Consider the following 18,604-nt stretch of genomic DNA (forward strand, 5'->3'; position numbering starts at 1 on the left):
AGAGTAATCCCAGCAATGGTTTCAGGGTTCAAACTGAATTGTGGGATTCTCGGATACTCAGCATTTGACTTTACAGTGATGTGGACGGGTTAAACACTTTTGATAATTTCGATGTCTTTACCTGAGAAGTCCCAGATTTCTGTTAACACTATCTCTCAATTCCAGGGGCAAATCATTTTTGGTTAGCAAAGGGTACATGGAAATGTCTGATCTCTGTCGGGCAAGTCTGAAGACAACGTGCTCATTGGAGAGTGGAATTCAATACCCTATGGGGGACAATAAATGGAAAAGTTTATTTTGCATAAAAGGTCTTGTTCAAGCAGATTTACTGGACAGGAATCACACACCGCAAATCGTGATGAAAGACCCTATCTTGACAGGTACCGCTTCTGAAACTGGACTAGTTATTTGTTTATTAGTAACTCCTACAACTTGGAGTCTTTCTCCCGAGAGGGGTAGGTTAGGAACCTCTGCTGTTGCAGGTAGCAACAGTGTCAACGAGGAATGAGAGAAGATTCCTATTTACTTCACCATCCACATATGGAACACTTTGGTCTACTTTTAAGGTTGCGCCAAGTATGCAATCCTCCTCCCCTCTCAGGCCCCGTCTTTGTGACAGTTCTGAGCTGTAATCATCTGTCTGAAGCATAGAATATTGTTGGGACATTTTCTAATTCACAAAGGCATTAGTATTTACATTGGGAATTTTAATTTAAGTAGGTCTGGCCTGGGCACACTGGTGCTAGGATTTAAAAAAAAAAATGTTTGCAAGCACATGCCGCAAAAATAAAAAGAGGAAAAAAGAAAATATGCTGTCGCCTATCAGTAACAGCCATGTGCTAAAAAATAAAAACTATAATTAAAAAATAAAATAACCATTGCATATCATTTTAATAAAACAGTCTGGGAGTTTCCTAGAAAACGGGTGTACTTTGAAACGCTGATTTAATGTGTAAAATATGATTCTTACCGGTGCAACTAAATGGTACTTTTAGCTTTGAATCACTGTAATGTAAAGCAGTGCTAGAAAGTAGTGGGATCATGCCTGATCCTGTTTCCAGCATCTACTTCTGGGATCTGGAAATATGCTGAATTTGCCCTGGTGTAATTTCCCGACACCGGTACTCAATTCAGCAACGCCACCAGGTTATCTGCATTCTGTTCGGTGCAGCAACCGCAGGCAGCGAGCGGGCTTTCTTATTTTCCCTTCCAGTCGTGCACAAAGGCCTGATTTAAAGGGCCATCAGTCCTTCTTTTGTTCTTGTATCATCCTGGCTGTGAGCCATCTGGAGTCTAACACCAGTACAATGAAAGAAAACAAAGGCATGCAGCTTATCACTTCACACGTAATTCGGAGAAACTATGATTTGGAGGCAAGATTTTATTCAACCCCCATATGTATGAGATGTGTTTGCACTGTAAGAATGCAAGACTTATCTGTTTATATGAGTAATTACACTAATAATGATTTAAATGGCACCTACTAATTTGTTTTTTATTTAGTTCTTTGATAGTCTCACTCAGCTATGTGTAGGGTAAGAACGCTTTACATCATGCAGACAGAGACACAATAAATCACATAAGTGTGTAAATCAATATACAGAAAATGTTACTTAAGACGATGAGGGTTATAAAGTGTAGGAATCACATATTGTCCACACTTGTAGACATTATACGCTAAAAGTGTACGGCCGTGGGAGACACTAAGTCAGGACATAAAACGTAATGCAGTGATTGGGGTTGTCTGTACTAACTAGACTTTACTAATTCCCAAAGGAGCCCTTCTCTCAAATCTTAGATAAACAACAGATTGAGAAAAAAACAATAAGGATCTAAACCCATTACTTATATTTTGCATACAGCTCGCTCCTTGATGACATTAAATAAAGCACTGTCCTATATTAGAAGGACTGCAACTAATGATCTGGAAATAACAAAATGATTTCAGTGTCAAAAGCAGTAGCCAAGTTATCTAGCTGCACGTCACAGAATGTGCTTTGCAGAAGGCACGTTACCCCTCTATGCTACTATAAAGCTCAAAACTGTGATTGGACAAAACACAGAGCTCTCCCAGAATTGCATAACCACCAGCTATTTTACCCCTATTACAATCCCCCTAAAATTGCTGGGCACGTAAAGATCTCTGCAGCAGATGCCTTAACCCTGTGATATATGTTAAAATGCAGCATTTTTTAAACCAAACAGCTAAAGCTTAAACAGATTTGCTGTCACATTTGTCCTTGTTGCCATTTTCTTGCAGATTTTTTAAATAAATGTATAAGTTGTCAGACTCCGCTCTTCAACCTCCACCCCTCGTGCGTCCACCCTCTTTCCTGTGCCACACCTTGACCCCCAATGTATGGGGTCCCAGTGTACATTTCTTCTAACTCCAGCACTGACGTGAAGACATGGTTCAAAGACACACTGGTGACTAAGAAAATGAAAAAGGTGAAGAAGGGTGAGAATAAAGACATTGTCTAAGTAAAGTGTTATTCCACCTGCCCTGGCACTGAAATGCACCGCTTTCTTTTTAGGTGAATGTGCATAAATGACATCACTCGGAGTAAAAAAAGTCAGTAGCTGAGGTGGAAGGATCCATTTCCCCATACGGTGGTGAGTGAAAAGCAAAATTTGAGTGACAGTTGACCAAACCACTACATTGAAGAGTGCTGGCCCAAACCTGTAAAGATTATTTTTAAGATTATTTTTTACTACATGAGCCTAACAATAGAAATAATCTGTCTCTAGGCCAGACCTATTAGGAAAATCATCGAAATCCGGCTTTTTTTTTCCTTTATGAAAAATAAACCAAAACCGGCAAACATATGAAGAAGTCAATTACAAAGTATTTGGAAACTGTGTAAGTGATTATTACATTTGGCAGAATATTAAAAATGTTGCACAAACTATTTTTCACCCACTAACTCAGTCCTTCAGTAACAGCAAAATGTAAACACGTTTTTTCTGAGAAAGGTAGCAACTGATACACACATCCACACCTATAGTAAATAAACACTTTAGACTTGTGAATTATAAACATATCAATGCATTGTGACCGCGGTGCGCTGTTGCAGTTGAACATTAGATTTCATTGAAGTTTGACAGAGCACATCAACGGGGCGTTTCCGAATGCCATGATAGGATCATGCAGTGTTGCTTACTATGTGCCAAAAGAAGACGTTGACAGTGACGTTTACTCTGCGATGACGAGCAATATTTTGAGCGAGCGCATGCGTACAGTGAGAAATGCGCGTCTGGTGGTTTATGAAGTCTATTCAACGCGACAGGAACCCTTGTGCTTCTCTCTTCTATGTCTATGAAAAACACCTTCTGCTTCTGGAGCGGAGGCGAGGATGTGAGCATGCGCATCTTTGTTGGTCGCCACCCCCGCCTTCTCAAGCTAGTCCAGTTTTCAGGATACCCTAAGCGAGTCACGATGGCGGCGGGCGGTGCGCGGCCATGAGATAGCGACCCCTTAGCGCGCGCAGCCCAGTCCCGCAGTGCAATAGAGCGAGTGCCGGACCTTCCGGAAACAGGTTTAGCAGCGATGGAGTCTCGGGGAGACGGCCTCATGCAGATCACCCTGAAGACCCTGCAGCAGCAGACCTTCAAGATAGAGATCGACCCAGAACAGACGGTACAGCGAGGGCCTGGGCGCAGCAGGAGTGGGCTGAAGAAGGGGTGGTTGGAGGGTGTTCTTTTTATTAAGTTCCTGTGCAGTTGGAAGAAACCCCACCCCCAGTAAAGCGCACACGCCTTCTTTTCTTAATATTTGAAATATTTCAGGTGGGCCGCGTATTTCATTTTGGACCGGGACTTCTACGTGCCAGTGGGCTCTGTGGTTTACTTCAGATTAGCTTCTAAACCGCAAGTAACCCAGAGACTGTAACCCACCACTTCTTCCTCGTGAGAAGACTTGTAGTAGGTAAAGCCCTCCACTAAGATCCGCCACCCAAAACATGTGAAAATTGAGATCTCAAGAGTTTTTCTGGAAGGTATATTGATGTCACCGTTGACTTGCGTTAGCCAGAGAGTTATGATTTTTGGATATTGGGGAGTCCAAAGTACACATTGTCATGGGGTGTTATCTTTGACCAGAATTGTGGTCGTAGAGATGGATGTTGCCCGTCAAGAAAAGTTAAAAGTAGCAGTCAACGTGTGAAATGATTCGGAGGAGGGTCAGAAGTCAAGTATCGGAGCTGGGAATTGCAGTGTCATCCCAGGGTCTGGTAATGAAATGAGACTTGCCCGAACACTTTCCTCCCAGTTGCACTACCTGCAGCAGAGAACAGCTCAGGCTTTCTTTTGGAGGTTTGAGGATTTCATATGCAACCCTACATCTTTTGCAGAATAACCAAATGTGACAGTGAGGCACGTTTGACGTGAAATGGGTGTGTTGAAAACTGGGGTTTCCTGCACACCCCGGACTCAGTTTGACAGACTAGAAACTTCATCCTCGGCTGCTCAGAGGGCACCTGCTTTAGTCTAATATCGACGTAACTTGATGCAGTATGTTCGGTATTTTATTTTTCAGCAGGTTAGCTGCACTGGCGTTAAAGAGTAAACCTAAGCACGAGAACAACAGTAGTTTTTCCGAATATATTTTATTTTAAAAGCATAATATAGAGCATTTTAATGTCTGTAAATGAATAGTCTTGTGCTAAAATGTTAAGAATGTATTTTTGCTTCTGTAGGTACTGCGAGAACCGCAGTGTTTTTAACTCGTTGGTGAATGTCATGTACTTTTTCGGTTCTACATATGTATGCTAGTTTTACACCTTATGAAGTGACGTTTGTCATAAGAAATTGAAACGTATTCCACCCGCTTCAATTTAGCACAATCCGCCTTCCTGAATTATACGTTTATAAATCATCACCTGCATTCGCATACCTAGGATATTCAACATAGGCCCTGCAGGATTGGATCCATGCCACTGTTCCAGACTATCCACATACGATAAATGTATTGTATTCTAGTTGCATTTCTCTGATAAGATTTTGATGCGTGCTACTCAGTTGTGCTTGGTTGTGAGCGTGTGGATTTACCGAGTGCCTTATGTCTACAGTGTGTTGATGTCATGCACGATAAGAGTGGTGCTCTTATTACATTGCATGTTTCTGTGCTTGAGTCTGAGTTAGAGTGAGAATACATTAAAGCTTGCAAGTCCAGGAGGCTTAGTTATTATTTCTACTCCTAGAATATTTTCGGGAAAGTTAAAAAGAAATAGATAAAATATTTTAAGAAATGGCTAAGGTGATAACTTTGCATTGACCAAAGGGCTGCACGTTATGCGCTACTCCAGGCACCCAGAAACGGATACCTAGATGCACATCATAACCAAAAACAGTTTTCTAACCCTAAGAACATGTTTTTTCATTGAACTCCTAATGGCTGAAGTTTTACAAAGATTGGGTGCAGTGGTGTAAGTTGATTTTATGTGCTACAATGTCCTTCATATGTTCCTATGCCTGCATATGAGGCTTTTGATGCAAAATCTGGAAACAATTTGCCTGTAAACGGTGATGATTGACCAACACTGAACGTGCTACTTTCTCATTACTCAAATCACCTACAGGGTGTTTGTTTCTGTAGCCTTTGCACATCATATTTCGTTTCAGCAGTGCTGTAACGGGGCATCAGACACATGTTTCTGTGCACCTGAGTGCCCCTTGGTCATGCAGAAAAAAGATGTGGTGTACTAAATTGCTCATCCCCATACGGGCACTCACATAATACAGTGAAAATCGGAGTAAGCGACTCTCCTTTGAGTGGATAGGGATTTCTTGTAGGTTTCAGAGAAGGAGTTTATCAGGGACAATAGTTTCCCTCTGCAGAAAAAAAAGGAATGTACAGTCACACATTTCTGCATTATTTTACACCGCTGACTCTCCACTCAGTGGAAAATACACGATGACTGTTGTGCTTGAATACACAGGGAATATGTGGATGTCAGATTTCTAAGTGTACTGCTGGAATTATTTGGGAGTCCCATGTGATAGAAATCTTCTCCAAATGTATACGGAAACCCGTAGGAGTAGGCTCTGGTCAGTTGGTCTTTCTCTGAGTGAGCACTCAGAAGCCGTCTTAAAATGATGTGGGAAGGTTTTATAGCAAATATATTGAAATATTCATGTTAAGCAGTGGTTGTCAATATACATGCACTTTTAAGTTTGTGTTCTCTGGTCCAAGTAGGATAAGAAGCTCCCTGAAGACTAAAACTGACCCATTTCATGAGTATATTTCCTTGCTTACCAGTTAATTCTTCTACACCTGTATCATTTTCTTAATTCATAATTCTGACAATACAGTTCTATATTTTTGATTGTTGTTTAGATGTTTTGCAACAAATGGTGATAGCATCTGCTCCTTGTTTAGTAAGCGCTTTGCATTGACACTTGTGTGACACACATCTTGCTATTGTTGTGGTGGCTTTGCATGTGACTTTCGTGCTACCATCACAGACCGAAATCTGATTTTAATTGGGATTTTTGTGGGGTTTGTCCTCTTGTACGTGACTTTGATGGTTCCATCTTGTTCATTAAGTTGTGAGTGTCAGTTTGTTTTCTTTTAAGAGCTGAAGGGAGTTGCTATTATGTGCATACCTAAGTTGGAAGATTTCCTTATGTATGTAAATACTGTGGGCATGTTATTGGTTGTGATGCATGTCTGGGTTAAAGGGCTTTCTTTTTTTTTTCCTAACCAGTGTTGTGTGTTTTTTTTTTTTTGGTGTGGTATGGTTTTCCCCCTTTTCTAATGTAGTGTATGACTGGTGTTGAATGATGGTGACTAACACCTTCCCCCGCGCATTATATAGCATTAATCTCAAATTTGTCATTGTTGTGTTCATCCCATCTGCCCTTTGTTTTTACTTGTATGCACAACCTACTTCCACCATCGCACACATCTACTACTTTAAAGAATCAGTTGTGTGTTTGCGCCCTCCACAATTGCTTTCCCTCTCTACTTGTATTTCGTGTGAACCCTTATGTTCAGTACTGCTGAAATTGGCTGCTGTCCAGCCATATGCTGGAAATTGATCAGTGTACTGCTTAGACAGGTCTGTTTGTTTGCATTTGTAACTTACATTTAACTGAATAAGTGAAAGGCCGCCACAACCTTAATGCTGACCTCATTATAAAAGTCGAAGTCCTGTACCATGTGGTAGTTCTGAGTTGGATCCTTATCAAAAGATCTGCGGACACACCACACACCTCTGAACAGACCTGGAGTCGTGCATCACAAGACAATGATTTAAATGGAATAACAAGTGAGCATGGAACCATCCACTTAGAGCCTCCGTCTGTAGTCTCCAGAAGAGAATAAAAGACAAAAAATCTGTGCATGGCCTTCTTAAGAATTAAAAAGCACTGAAAACAAGCATTGGCATAGCCAATAGGTCTCGCTTTTGGGACCTTATAAGTATTTAGTTATGCAGCACAATATCCTTAGTGCAACAACAACTGTTGCATGGCTAATCACTTATAAGGTCCCAAAGGCGACACCTATTGGCTATGCCAATGCTTGTTCTTTTAAGTGAGACAGTCATAATTGTGATGGGGTGAGCCCCTCCGACCCCTTGGCCGCAGTGTACTGCATCTGATCAGTGCTTTCTGCTGCAGGCAGGGACCTCGTAGCACTATAAACATGGCCTCTGGAATTTTGCAGCAGCAGGCCAAATTATGCGGCTGGGTTGACTAGATTATGCTGCAAGAAAACGCAAATAATGCAGCACATTTTGTAATAGTATTAATCCTTACTATATCTTTATACTCTTTAACACTGTCTTGACATATATTGCCCCTCATAAATACCAGTTAAACACCCACATATAGCAATAAACAACAGGAAGGTGACTAGTCAACCTTTGCAAAGAGCCTTCAACTGCGTGGCAGCACGTGTTGCTGCATTTTTTGTTGAGTTTTGAATTGATTGAGCTAAAAACATTTTTTTTCTTATCTGAAAATTATGCAGCAGATGATGGATTATGTGGCAAATGCTGCAAATCCATAATTATGAGAAAAACGGTGCAACCGTTCAATCGCATACTTCCGGTGGCCCTGACTATGAATACAAAGGTCACTGTTCCACAATGCCCCAACTAGGGTTCGATTATGTATTGCTCAGCTTTAACACACACCGACATCCGCAGTGATGGTATTCGCTAAATTTTCATAACCTAAAAGAATACATTTATCACTGGTTAGTTTAATCTGCATTCATTTTTCAATTAAAATTAAGCTGTTTGTGCTTTATTTTATACTCCGTACCAGATGGTGAAAAATCAAAACTCTTATACTACTTTTGTTCCTTTATTTTTCTTTTGCCACCTCTGACTCTCGCCCCCACAGCACTCTCAACACAGTTCTCTTTCTTTTTAATTCACTTCAAGGGCTAAGTGTAAACGAAGAAAGCTGGAAATGCGGCAAATAAACATGGCCGCACTTCCACGCCATCTTCATTAACATTTACTTAGAGGCATTTGCTCCCCCCACTGGTATTCCATCCACTGCCCCCAGGGCGGCAGGCCCCATAGTTTGAAGACCTCTACCCTAAGGAATTATACGCATGTGCCAAATAGGTTTTTGGACCACTCTCTAGTAGCAGTTTCGTTTGTGGAGCTGGGGCCCAACAAGTCAAATGCTAGATGGACTTTTAGCAGGGTCAAGTTGGAGGATGAGGCTTGGTCTAATGAGACTGATGATTACTTTGAGATTAATCATTTTACAGCCAGCCTAAAAACCATATAGGACACTTTTAAGGTGACAATATGGTCTTGCATAGCCTCTGAGTATTGCGGAAAAATGTGCCCCCCCCCCCCCCAGAAAAAAAAGAATTGAACTAGAGCAGTGTCTGAAGAAAGCCAATGAAGACGTTTAGCGGCATAATGGTCTTAACAGTCAAGGAGAGTTTAGTAAAGCGTAACTGCTACTGCAGGATTATTATGAGACAGCCTGTGTTGCTGATAGTGCCTATTTACAAAAGGTGCATGAAGAAAGTGAGTGTACGGGTAGGTTTTTGGCATGACTGGATCCAAAGATGTAGGCCCTGAATAATATTTCGCCACTATATAATGAGATCAAGACCCTGATTACTAATTCCTGGAAGATTCAGGCCGCGTCCAGAAATATTAACAGATTTATAGTAAACCTGGGCATCAAACTCCGCTCCACCGCCGGAGTTTTGCCAACTCCACGCTCCTTGGTAACGTGGAGTTCAGGCAAAAACTCCGCTGCGGAGTGGAGTTAGCCCCTGTACCCACGCACAAAAAAGAGTAGGAAATAAACACTTACTTGCTCTGGCGTCTCCGGGCTGACCTTAACCCTAGTTTGTATGTCTTGGGAGGACTGCGCATGCGCGTTCGGGCGCAGTCCTTGCAAGACGTACAACGTAGGGGTTTGTGACCAGCGAGGAGGAGACCACGGCGAAGAGGAGGGCAGCGTGGAGACGCCAGAGCAGGTAAGTGTTTATTTCCTAATTAAAAAAAAAATAAAAAAATTGTAGGTGGAGGGGAGCCAAGCTCCACAGAGGTTTTTTTCAACTCGTTGGAACTCCGCTTAGTGGCGCTCTGCCAACTCCGCCCACCCTTAATTTATAGTATTAGGCAAGAGACCGATGTAGAACACCTTGGTATGCTCCTAAGTAGTCGCCCTATCTCTAGGCTAAAACAAAATCAAATACAGGATTTGACGGCTTTAGTCACTTCTGAGGAGATGGCGGAAGTCATCAAGTCTTTAGCCAATGGAAAAGCCTTTGGGGAGGACGGTTTACCTATCAAATTTATTTAAAAAAATCTCTCTAAAATTCAAAATGGAGCAACTCGCCAACCATATTCTGAATGGTGGCAAACTTCAACCATCATTCAACACTGCTATTGTGTTTCTTTTTTTTTTAAAAGATAAGAATCCAGCGAACATTAATTAGTATCCACCCATTAGTCTCTTCAAAACAGGTTAAATAATAGTAATGAAGTTACTGGCCAACTGAATGAATAAAGTAGTAGGGGCTCTTATCCACCCATATTAGTTCCTTCCACAACTACTTCGCTAATAGAATTTCTAACCCTGGTGCCCTTTGTCTTCCATGCCAATAATTTACCATATCCTTCCCCATATTATTAATGTGCAATTTGGCTAGCATTCCATTTTCTTTTACATTGCATCCTCCAGATTCTCTGAGCTCCCTTTTTAGTTTCATCTAACTGAAATTGAATTCCCAATTTCGAATCAAGGTCAACTGCTTCATGTAGATCTGTTTGCGGCTGCTATTTTCCTTACGAAAAGATTATTTTATTTTAATCTTCCCTACGCCTTTCGTCCTCTGAAAGGACTTCATTTAGGTTTATGTATTTCTTTGCAGTAATATCACATCGAAGTCTAAGTGTGAGGGAATCGGTTCTCCCAGAGATTCTTGGAATGCTCGTATTGCTCCTATGTTATTGTAGAACAATAACTGAAGATCATTTATTAATAATGCAGCCTAATATTCACACATCGGGTTCTGTAAGCTAATACCAGGTTGCATGACCCATGACTATGAATTATTTTTTGAAAGTCTTTTTTTTACTCCTTTTATTGGTATATGATGTATTTATGTGAACTCTTTCAGTTAAAAAAAAAATGGAATGGGATGGATCCTAACAATTATCGGCCAATTTCCAGACTACCACTACCAGCTAAAATAGTGGAGGCGGCCATCAACACAGCATTATCTGAAAAGATTGAGACAAATGCCTTCCTTGATGCCACCCAATGTTGGTTTCCGGAAACACCACAGCATTGAACTAGCACTAATATCTGCTTCCGAACAGATCAGGCAGACATTCGACGCAGGGGGTAGCGCAGCACTGGTGCTGCTTGATCTTTCTGCTACATTTGACACTGTGAATCACATAAAATTACTGGAATGCCTTTCGAGGATTGGCATCAAAGGAAAAGCCCCATCTCTGCTCAGATCGTTTCTGTCTGACCGAAAACAATTCGTTGCGCTTTCGGAACTTAAGTCACAGAATTTTACACTTCCTTGTGAGGTCCCTCAGGGCTCGTCATTGAGCCCCACCCTTTTTAAATATTTATGTGGCCCCATTGGCGCAGCTGATTAAATCACTGGGCTTCTCAGCAATATCCCATGCTGATGACTCCCAAATTGTGATGTCGGTGACAGGGACACCATCAGAAATGGCAGCTCAGTTCTACTCTTGCCTTCGTCAAGTCGGAGACTGGATATTAACCAACTGCTTGAAGTTGAAATCCAATAAAACCGAGGTGCTGCTCTTCAGCAGCAACACCTCCTTTTGGTCTAATAAACAAGCCACATAGCACACCACCGTAGTTTAATGTTCTCTTTTGTTCATTTCTTTGGAACTTGTCCATAAATTGTAAAGTTCATACAGACAAGTAAACATCCAGTTTTGAAGACAATGTTGTATTGAATATTTTATTCGCCAAATGTGTATCCAACTTCAAACACAGCCGACGCGCGTTTTGCCCACAGGGCTTTTTCAAGGCTGTTTATATGTAAAAAAGAAAGCAAAATATAAGGTCTTCTTGACCACAAAGACAAATGTGTTTAAGTACATCATAGTTTTATCCTAAATCATATGGACAAGGAAAAGGAAAAAAAGTGTGCTGGCGCACCCGTGTTCAGATTATGAAGGAAAAAGCAAATGTCAAAATGATACCACCACCAAGAATAGTCCCATATCCGGTGGGAATCAAAGTACAGAAAATAAGTATGTGGGGAATATTGTTCTCACCCGATTAAGACATTTATTTTTAACGTCCAGCAGTCATGATAAAAGCAAGTCTGTTATGTACTGTTAAGAGATAGTATGGCCAATAGATAAAGCCCCACGGTGTTAAGAAGAATTAACTAATGGGCACGAACGCTATCTCACCTTAAGGTATTCAAAAACCACTGTTCTAAATAAATTTTCCTGTTCGTTTTAAAACTCGTGTTGTTGGTTCTGTAAGTGAAGAGCGCATATATGTTTAAATGAGACGTATCCATATTTAAGCTGACAAAATATGCGTGCATTTAAAGCACCCGTATTATGATTACGAAGAAACTGCGATTTTGCACGGTTGTTCTTGTATGTTAGCAAGTAATGTTCTTAACCCATATAAATGTATCCATCAGGCAATAGTATTTTCGTGTATCCAAACTTGTGATAAACCGCTCTTGGAACAGAGGTATTCGTAAAGAGGAAGCATGTAAGGACCAGTATCCGTCCTTTCTGTTGGAGTAAAATAAGTGAAATGGTGTATTATGGGTTGTCCAATAAAAATAACGAACGTGTGTGTATTCAAATAGATAAGGAAAACGGTCTTCATTAATGGTCCTGAGTACTAAGCTGTTACGTTAAACGGACCATATACGATTAAGTAGACGATAAGATTGGCAATCGGGATACATGCGGCTCACTAATCAGTAGACGTAAGTATGAACCGGTCAAATATATAACCCAAACGTAATACCAAATTCATTGCCGACATTCACCAAGTGTACGCATACGGTAGAACAATTCAGCAGAATTCTACCTATATAGCACAATTTAATATATTATAATAAAGTCTCATCTCCCACCTTGTCCAGTTAGGAGTGGGGATGGTACATGCTCAAGAAGCAACGTTCTGTGATTGCAAAGGTGAGGTATGCAAAGATAATGTAATTGCATTCCATGCTCTTGAAAGACCTGTAGCTAAATTGTAGAGAGTTATATCCTTTAAGATTGGCTGCCCCTAAAGTTCGTTCTTTTCTTTTAAAAAAATAGACTGTTACTAGGCAAATATTTTGTTCGCTCTTGTATCCATTATTTTTTGTCCCTTTGCAAATTATGTGCATTTCTCAGGTTACTCCATCCATTAAGACTCAAAATTTCTTTAATGGTTCTGATGTCAACTCAAATGCATTATTTGTATGTTACGAGGTTGAGGTTTGATGATTGAACAAATGACAGTCAGCATATCTTTAAAAGATATAAAAATTGAAAGACTCTAAACTGACCATTTGGATCAATATGGCATGTTGTACCACAGGATTCTAGACCCGATCTCTGCAGTGGCTTTAATGGCAAAACAGAGTTATTGTCTTTGTCAAGGAGCCACCCCATGAATAATCTCGCAGTAGGTCTCAAAACTCAAGTAGATCTGATCAAACAAATGAACATGTTGAAGTTCGTTAGAGATGCAGGGCTTAGCAAAGAGAACTGTTTTTTCTTGTACACTGGACGACTTGGTTGCAGCACCTTTCTGCTATAGATCTGTTGTTATATGCTGAACTTTTCATGTAACAACCAGATGACTAATGACACTATTAATGTAACCTGTTACATCAGTCGTGAGGCCACAATAAATGCCACCTGCAACGCCATCGGTGAGGGCACAAGGAGTCCTTGTTTGTGATAGGGTAGCACAGCTAGCCTGCTTGGTGTATTCCATGCAAAAAGAACAGTTGATGGACAGAATGCAGAACAATGTCATACATTCACTCCAGTATAGAGATATGGGCCTAAATCCATCGTTTTTTTGCTCCCCATGCCATTCCAGTTTGAACCCAGCCATATGCAAATCAGTCCTGATCCTGGGCCCAGTGGGAACAGTCCAGCCCGAACTGACAGGCCAAGTCCTCCCAGGACTGGAAACAAGCACCTTAGGACCAGTTTTGGGGTTTCACCCCTCATCAGCCAGGATAGCTTGACTCCAGGGATCGAGAGAGCACGGTACCCACGTCTGGGCAAACCCAAATTCCATGCGCATCTAGATTTTATCATTGACACTTACCACAGCTCAGGAGGAGTTTGGATGCATCATCTGAATACTTCCAACACAGATATACCTAAGGTTTGAGTGAGCTTCAAATGTACTTAAAGCAATAAGTCTACTGAAAGATAGTTTCAAATTCCTATTTAGTGTACAACCCAGGAGACTTTCACAAAGCTCCAGGTCAGTAGTGGTTAGTCTATTCCTCCCCAGAACTCTCCTTCCCTCAAATACTTTCTAGTATTGCTACGCCAATTCTAATCTCCACAATGACATTACATGCAAGATGTAAAATTAGAACAATATGGTTATATTATCTTCTTAAAACCTAATTTATATATCAAAGAATGAAACAATACAATTGGGTATAAGGATAATAAATATGATGTTTAATTTTAGATCTACCAAACATTTTACAGCAGTGGAGCTTAACCAACTTTTTTTATTTGTACATCTATGAAATATGGCAACTCATGTAATTATCCTTGAGTTTCAGTAGAGTTTTACCAACTTCTTTCTATAGTGTGGTTTTTTTGCTCTCGTATTTCAGGCTGACCTGCTCAAACTTCTTCAGGAATCCCAGAATATATTTAGCACTCCCATTTTCTTCATCCAACGCACCAGAATCATCACCATCATCCAGATCACTATATATTTCATCTCACGCCCTAATATCTTCATCATTCAAAATATAGAACTCAAACCCGTCCAAATGCACTTCTTCCTCAATTTCACCTTTCTCACCTGAGCCTTTCCATCATCCATCTCTCATCTAAACCTTACAAAATTGGAATAAACCTCACCATTTCACTTAATGTAGCTTCTCCCTACGCTCTGTGTGAAGTGCCTTTTTTTTTTGTTTGTTTTTTTTTTTTTTTTTTATTCCCTAAACCCGCTGTTACAAACTCTTCTCTACCTTGCTATGGATCTTTTATCAATATATCCTTTGCAGACCTTTTGACCTTTCTTCCTTTTATCTTTTACTAATTAAGTGCACAGGTAATAATCTTTGACTCCTTTTAGAAACCAGGTATTCCTTTGTTACAGTGGTTCTGTGCCTCATCACTTGAAAGGGATTATATATTTTAAAAGGCAGTTATTGTACATAACTCAATAACGTCTCTTACCAATCAGGTTTGCTTTTTACTGAAAGTTGTGTGGAATCTTTGATTTATTTAAAAAAAAACCATTTTATTGGCATTTTTACATTTACAGTAATGTTAAACAGCTTATAAGGTATACTGCTCAATATGTACGCAACAGGTGGCATATCACAAAACTATACAATGCAGCAAAATTAACAGTGAAACCATTTTTGAGGATGCATAAGTGAACGCACATAAGCCTAGGTGAGGTTAACAGGTGCCAGGCATACACTGAAACAACTATCTGTAACTGTAATGAACGTGACTCGACTGCACTCGCCACATGTGACAGGATTAAGGTTGCGACAACTGAACCCAGACAAGGGTGCAGGGCGACGTGTATGAGATACGATGGTTAGTCATGGGTAACGCTCGGCAGCCGGGGCTTTTATGCAACTGGGGGGGGCAACAAGTAATGTGTACTAAGAGAGAGAATATAGGCACAAGGGTCTTGATTCCTTCCTATGCAAGGCTTTACTTTCTGCCTTTGCCCAGGCTACCATGGAGAGTGCCCAGGTGGAGAGTGTAAGGGGGGGTCGCCGGCTTCCATCAATGGGTAATCGGGCTTTTAGCTAGGATAAAGGGCAGGTCGTGTGAAATGTGTCACTACTTTATTTTTCTTGGTACAGTGTATTAGTTCCAGCTGGCACACTTCCCAAGTGTATAATGTGGAAAGGTCCGTATACCCCATCAAGTGCGTCTTGACTCCCAGCCAGTACTGGGTGAGCAACGGGCCTGCCCAAAACATGTTTAGAAAATTTCATCGAGAGGCACCAGGGGCGCGCAGAATCTGTGCAATGAAAGTATTGATTGATTTTGTGGGGAATTAAGTAAACTCTATGTAGTATTTAAAATTGTATTAATTTTAAGCGGGTGTTGCGGGATACGAGGGTGGGGTAAGCTAATATTTCCTGCCACTCTTTATTAGTACAAGGACGGCCCAAATCCATATCCTAATGTTGGCAACAGGCATTGATGCGCGAGTACGCATGGAGCTGGCTATCTATCACGTCAGGTGACTACCCCTTCCCATTACATATAGGTACTGGATTGTGAGGTGCGTGGTTGTTCCTTCTACATGTCTGCCAACCACATCCCCAGTGACTGGATGAGGCAAGCGTGCAATAGAAACTGCCCTAGAAGTACATCAGTGTATGCAACAGCTCCTCTATAGATATGAGGGCCCCATCCCAATACAAATCATCCATGCTGCAGAGTCCTGCTTCGTACCAGGGAACCAGTTCTCATAGGGAGGTCACCACATCTCCCCGCGATGTGCCAAGTAGTGGCAGTGCAGGGGCGTAAGGTGTCACCAATCTTGAAAGAGAGACTCCTACGAAAGTACCAGTAGGCAACCTGAAGCAAGAGCGATTAAGGTAACGGTGCTCTGGATAGGGGGTGAAAGATGTAGAGTACACGCCTCACGTTCCATGGGGGGAGGGCAGTAGCAGTATATTTTGTCAACCAGCGCGCCACCCACTGCAGTTGTGAGGCCAGATAGTAGTGCTCAAATTTTGACACACCCAATCCGCCACACTCTGCTGGGTGGTATAGCTTAGTGAGGGCCATACGAAATGACCTCTTAAACACTCCAGATAGCAAAAAAAAGGGAATGTTGATTTGGGGCAAAATAGTATAGCAGGCGTGGGAGCATAATAATCTTCGTGGGGGCCACCCGGCCTGCCACCGACAACGGCAAGCTCTGCCAGAACAATATTTGCTCCAGCAGAGTTGACACCATGTGGACTAAGCTGGGATCCAGAAGGTCCGCTTGTGTGTGGTGAATACGAATAGCCAGGTACTGGAATGTGACCGTCTGCCAAATGGACATGATTGATATGTAATGCAGGGTCTGGTGTAGCAGCAGTGAATGGGAGTAAGCAAGATTTAGTCCAATATACTCTCCAAGGCCCGATAACTCAGCGAACCGAATAAGCAGTTTCTCTGTGGTGGTAGGGACTTCATTGACGTTCTTAGGGTAAAGGAACATGTCATCTGCGTAAAGTGAGACAGAGTGTAAACCATCGCTGAGGGGTATGCCCTATTGCTGGCCGTGTGCCCGTAACATGTGGGCCACCTGTTCCATTCACAGGGGAAAAAAGTGGGGACAGTGGGCAGCCCTGTTGTGTACCCCTCTGGATCGGTATCTGGTCCGATATGTGCCCGCCTATTTTGACCCTGGCTGGTGAGTAGGCATTGAGGAGTTTAACCGGGTGCATAAAGTGGGCTCCCATGCCTCATCGAGGTAGTACCTCTAATAGATAAGGCCATTCTAGGGAGTCAAAAGCCTTCTGTAGGTCGAGTCCTAGGCAGTCTGACTGGGGGTGTATAAGTGGGGCGTATTCCAGCACCCCAAAACATTTTTTGCAAGTTCACGGATGTTTTGAGTCTTGCAGCCATGATCTTTGGTAGTATTTTGTAATTTGAATTTAGGAGCGAGGGGCCTGTAGGATTCCTTCTGCATTGTGTTCCTTCCAGGCTTGGGTAACAAGATAAGCTAGGCATCCTTTAGTGTGGATGGAAGACAAGCTGCCGCCAAAACATTGTTGTATATTATTTTTAACCAAGGTGCCAGCAAGGAGGCATAGGTCTTATGACATTTGGGTGATAGCCCGCCAGGCCCTGGGGGTTTGCCTAAGGCAAGCGAGCATATGGCTTCCTTACTCTCGAAGATTTAATGTCCCCATTAAGTTTCCCCCTGTGCTCGAGGGAGACCTGAGGGAGGATAGTGTTGACTAGAAAGGACCCGATGTACCTTACCTTTGCTGTAGTCGCCAATATGTATAATGAAGCATGGTGGCGTGTGAATGCAACATGTTAATCCTTTTGCGTGTGTAGTAAGTTCTCCGAGTCGGCACGAATGGACAGTATGGGCTGCTGCGGTTGCTCCTGACATTGCAACCACATCAACAGTGCACTTGGTTTGTCAGCCTCAGCAAGTATGTGTTTTCAGTGTGAGCTGCGTAATTGAGGTATCACAACCTCTCCCATTACGCAGCGTGGTTGCGCCTAGCCTGCCTCGGAGGACTGGCCTACCCCTCAAGTCTGAGCAACATCTGTTCCACCCAGGAAACCTTGACGGTGCATTTTCAATGTGTTGCCCCAGGCAGTGTCCCCTTGTTGCCACCTTGAAGTCGTTCCATTCTGTCAGTCTAGAAGTAGCGGTACCAGGGTTTGTACTGAAATATTCTGTAATACTACTACTGATGTAGGCCTGAAGTAGGGGTCCTCCAGTGCCAACGGCTGCAGTCGCTACATATGGTTTGGGGGTGGGGGGGATTTATTACCAGCACAGTCGCAGATGCAATGGGTTGGGATGTTAATGTGTCCTGCCAAGGTACTCTGTGTGACATGTAGGATTATGTCTGAAGTGCAGACAGATCAGTCTATTTGAATGTGTAAGCCATGGGCATGTGAATCGATGAGTAGTCCTGCGTGTTGGCGTGGGTCAGAGGTCCAACAATGTTGTATCCATGTGGTTAAGGTGTGGGTATTCGAAGGGGCAGTGGTGCGGTGGAGGGGCGGAAAGAAGCGATCTAATCCACATTAAGGACACTATTAAAGTCTCTGCCTGATAGCCAGGGGATTCTGCTCCAGCTTGACAGGACCCCAGTCACTTTTTTCAGAAACAGTCTGTTCTAAATTAGGCACACAGATTGCACTAGGCAGCACCTGGTGGCCGTCTAAGTGGCCCGCCATTA

The 18,604-nt window shown here is 42.1% G+C and overlaps 1 protein-coding gene across 2 annotated transcripts in view; it reads left to right on the top strand.

The window, feature by feature from the left end:
* Positions 1–3,202: 3,202 nt before the first annotated feature.
* The window catches only part of RAD23B (RAD23 nucleotide excision repair protein B), a 354,987-nt gene continuing 339,585 nt past the window's right edge, over positions 3,203–18,604 (top strand). The window contains exon 1 of one of the 2 annotated variants that reach the window (XM_085641292.1): positions 3,203–3,637. In XM_085641292.1, coding sequence (XP_085497418.1) covers positions 3,548–3,637 — 90 coding nt within the window. In that variant the 5' untranslated portion in view covers positions 3,203–3,547. The remainder of the gene's footprint in view (positions 3,638–18,604) is intronic. The other variant, XM_085641291.1, reaches the window with a different exon arrangement.

Source organism: Triturus cristatus, chromosome 2_2, assembly GCF_964204655.1.
Source record: "Triturus cristatus chromosome 2_2, aTriCri1.1, whole genome shotgun sequence".
Lineage (NCBI taxonomy): Eukaryota > Metazoa > Chordata > Amphibia > Caudata > Salamandridae > Triturus > Triturus cristatus.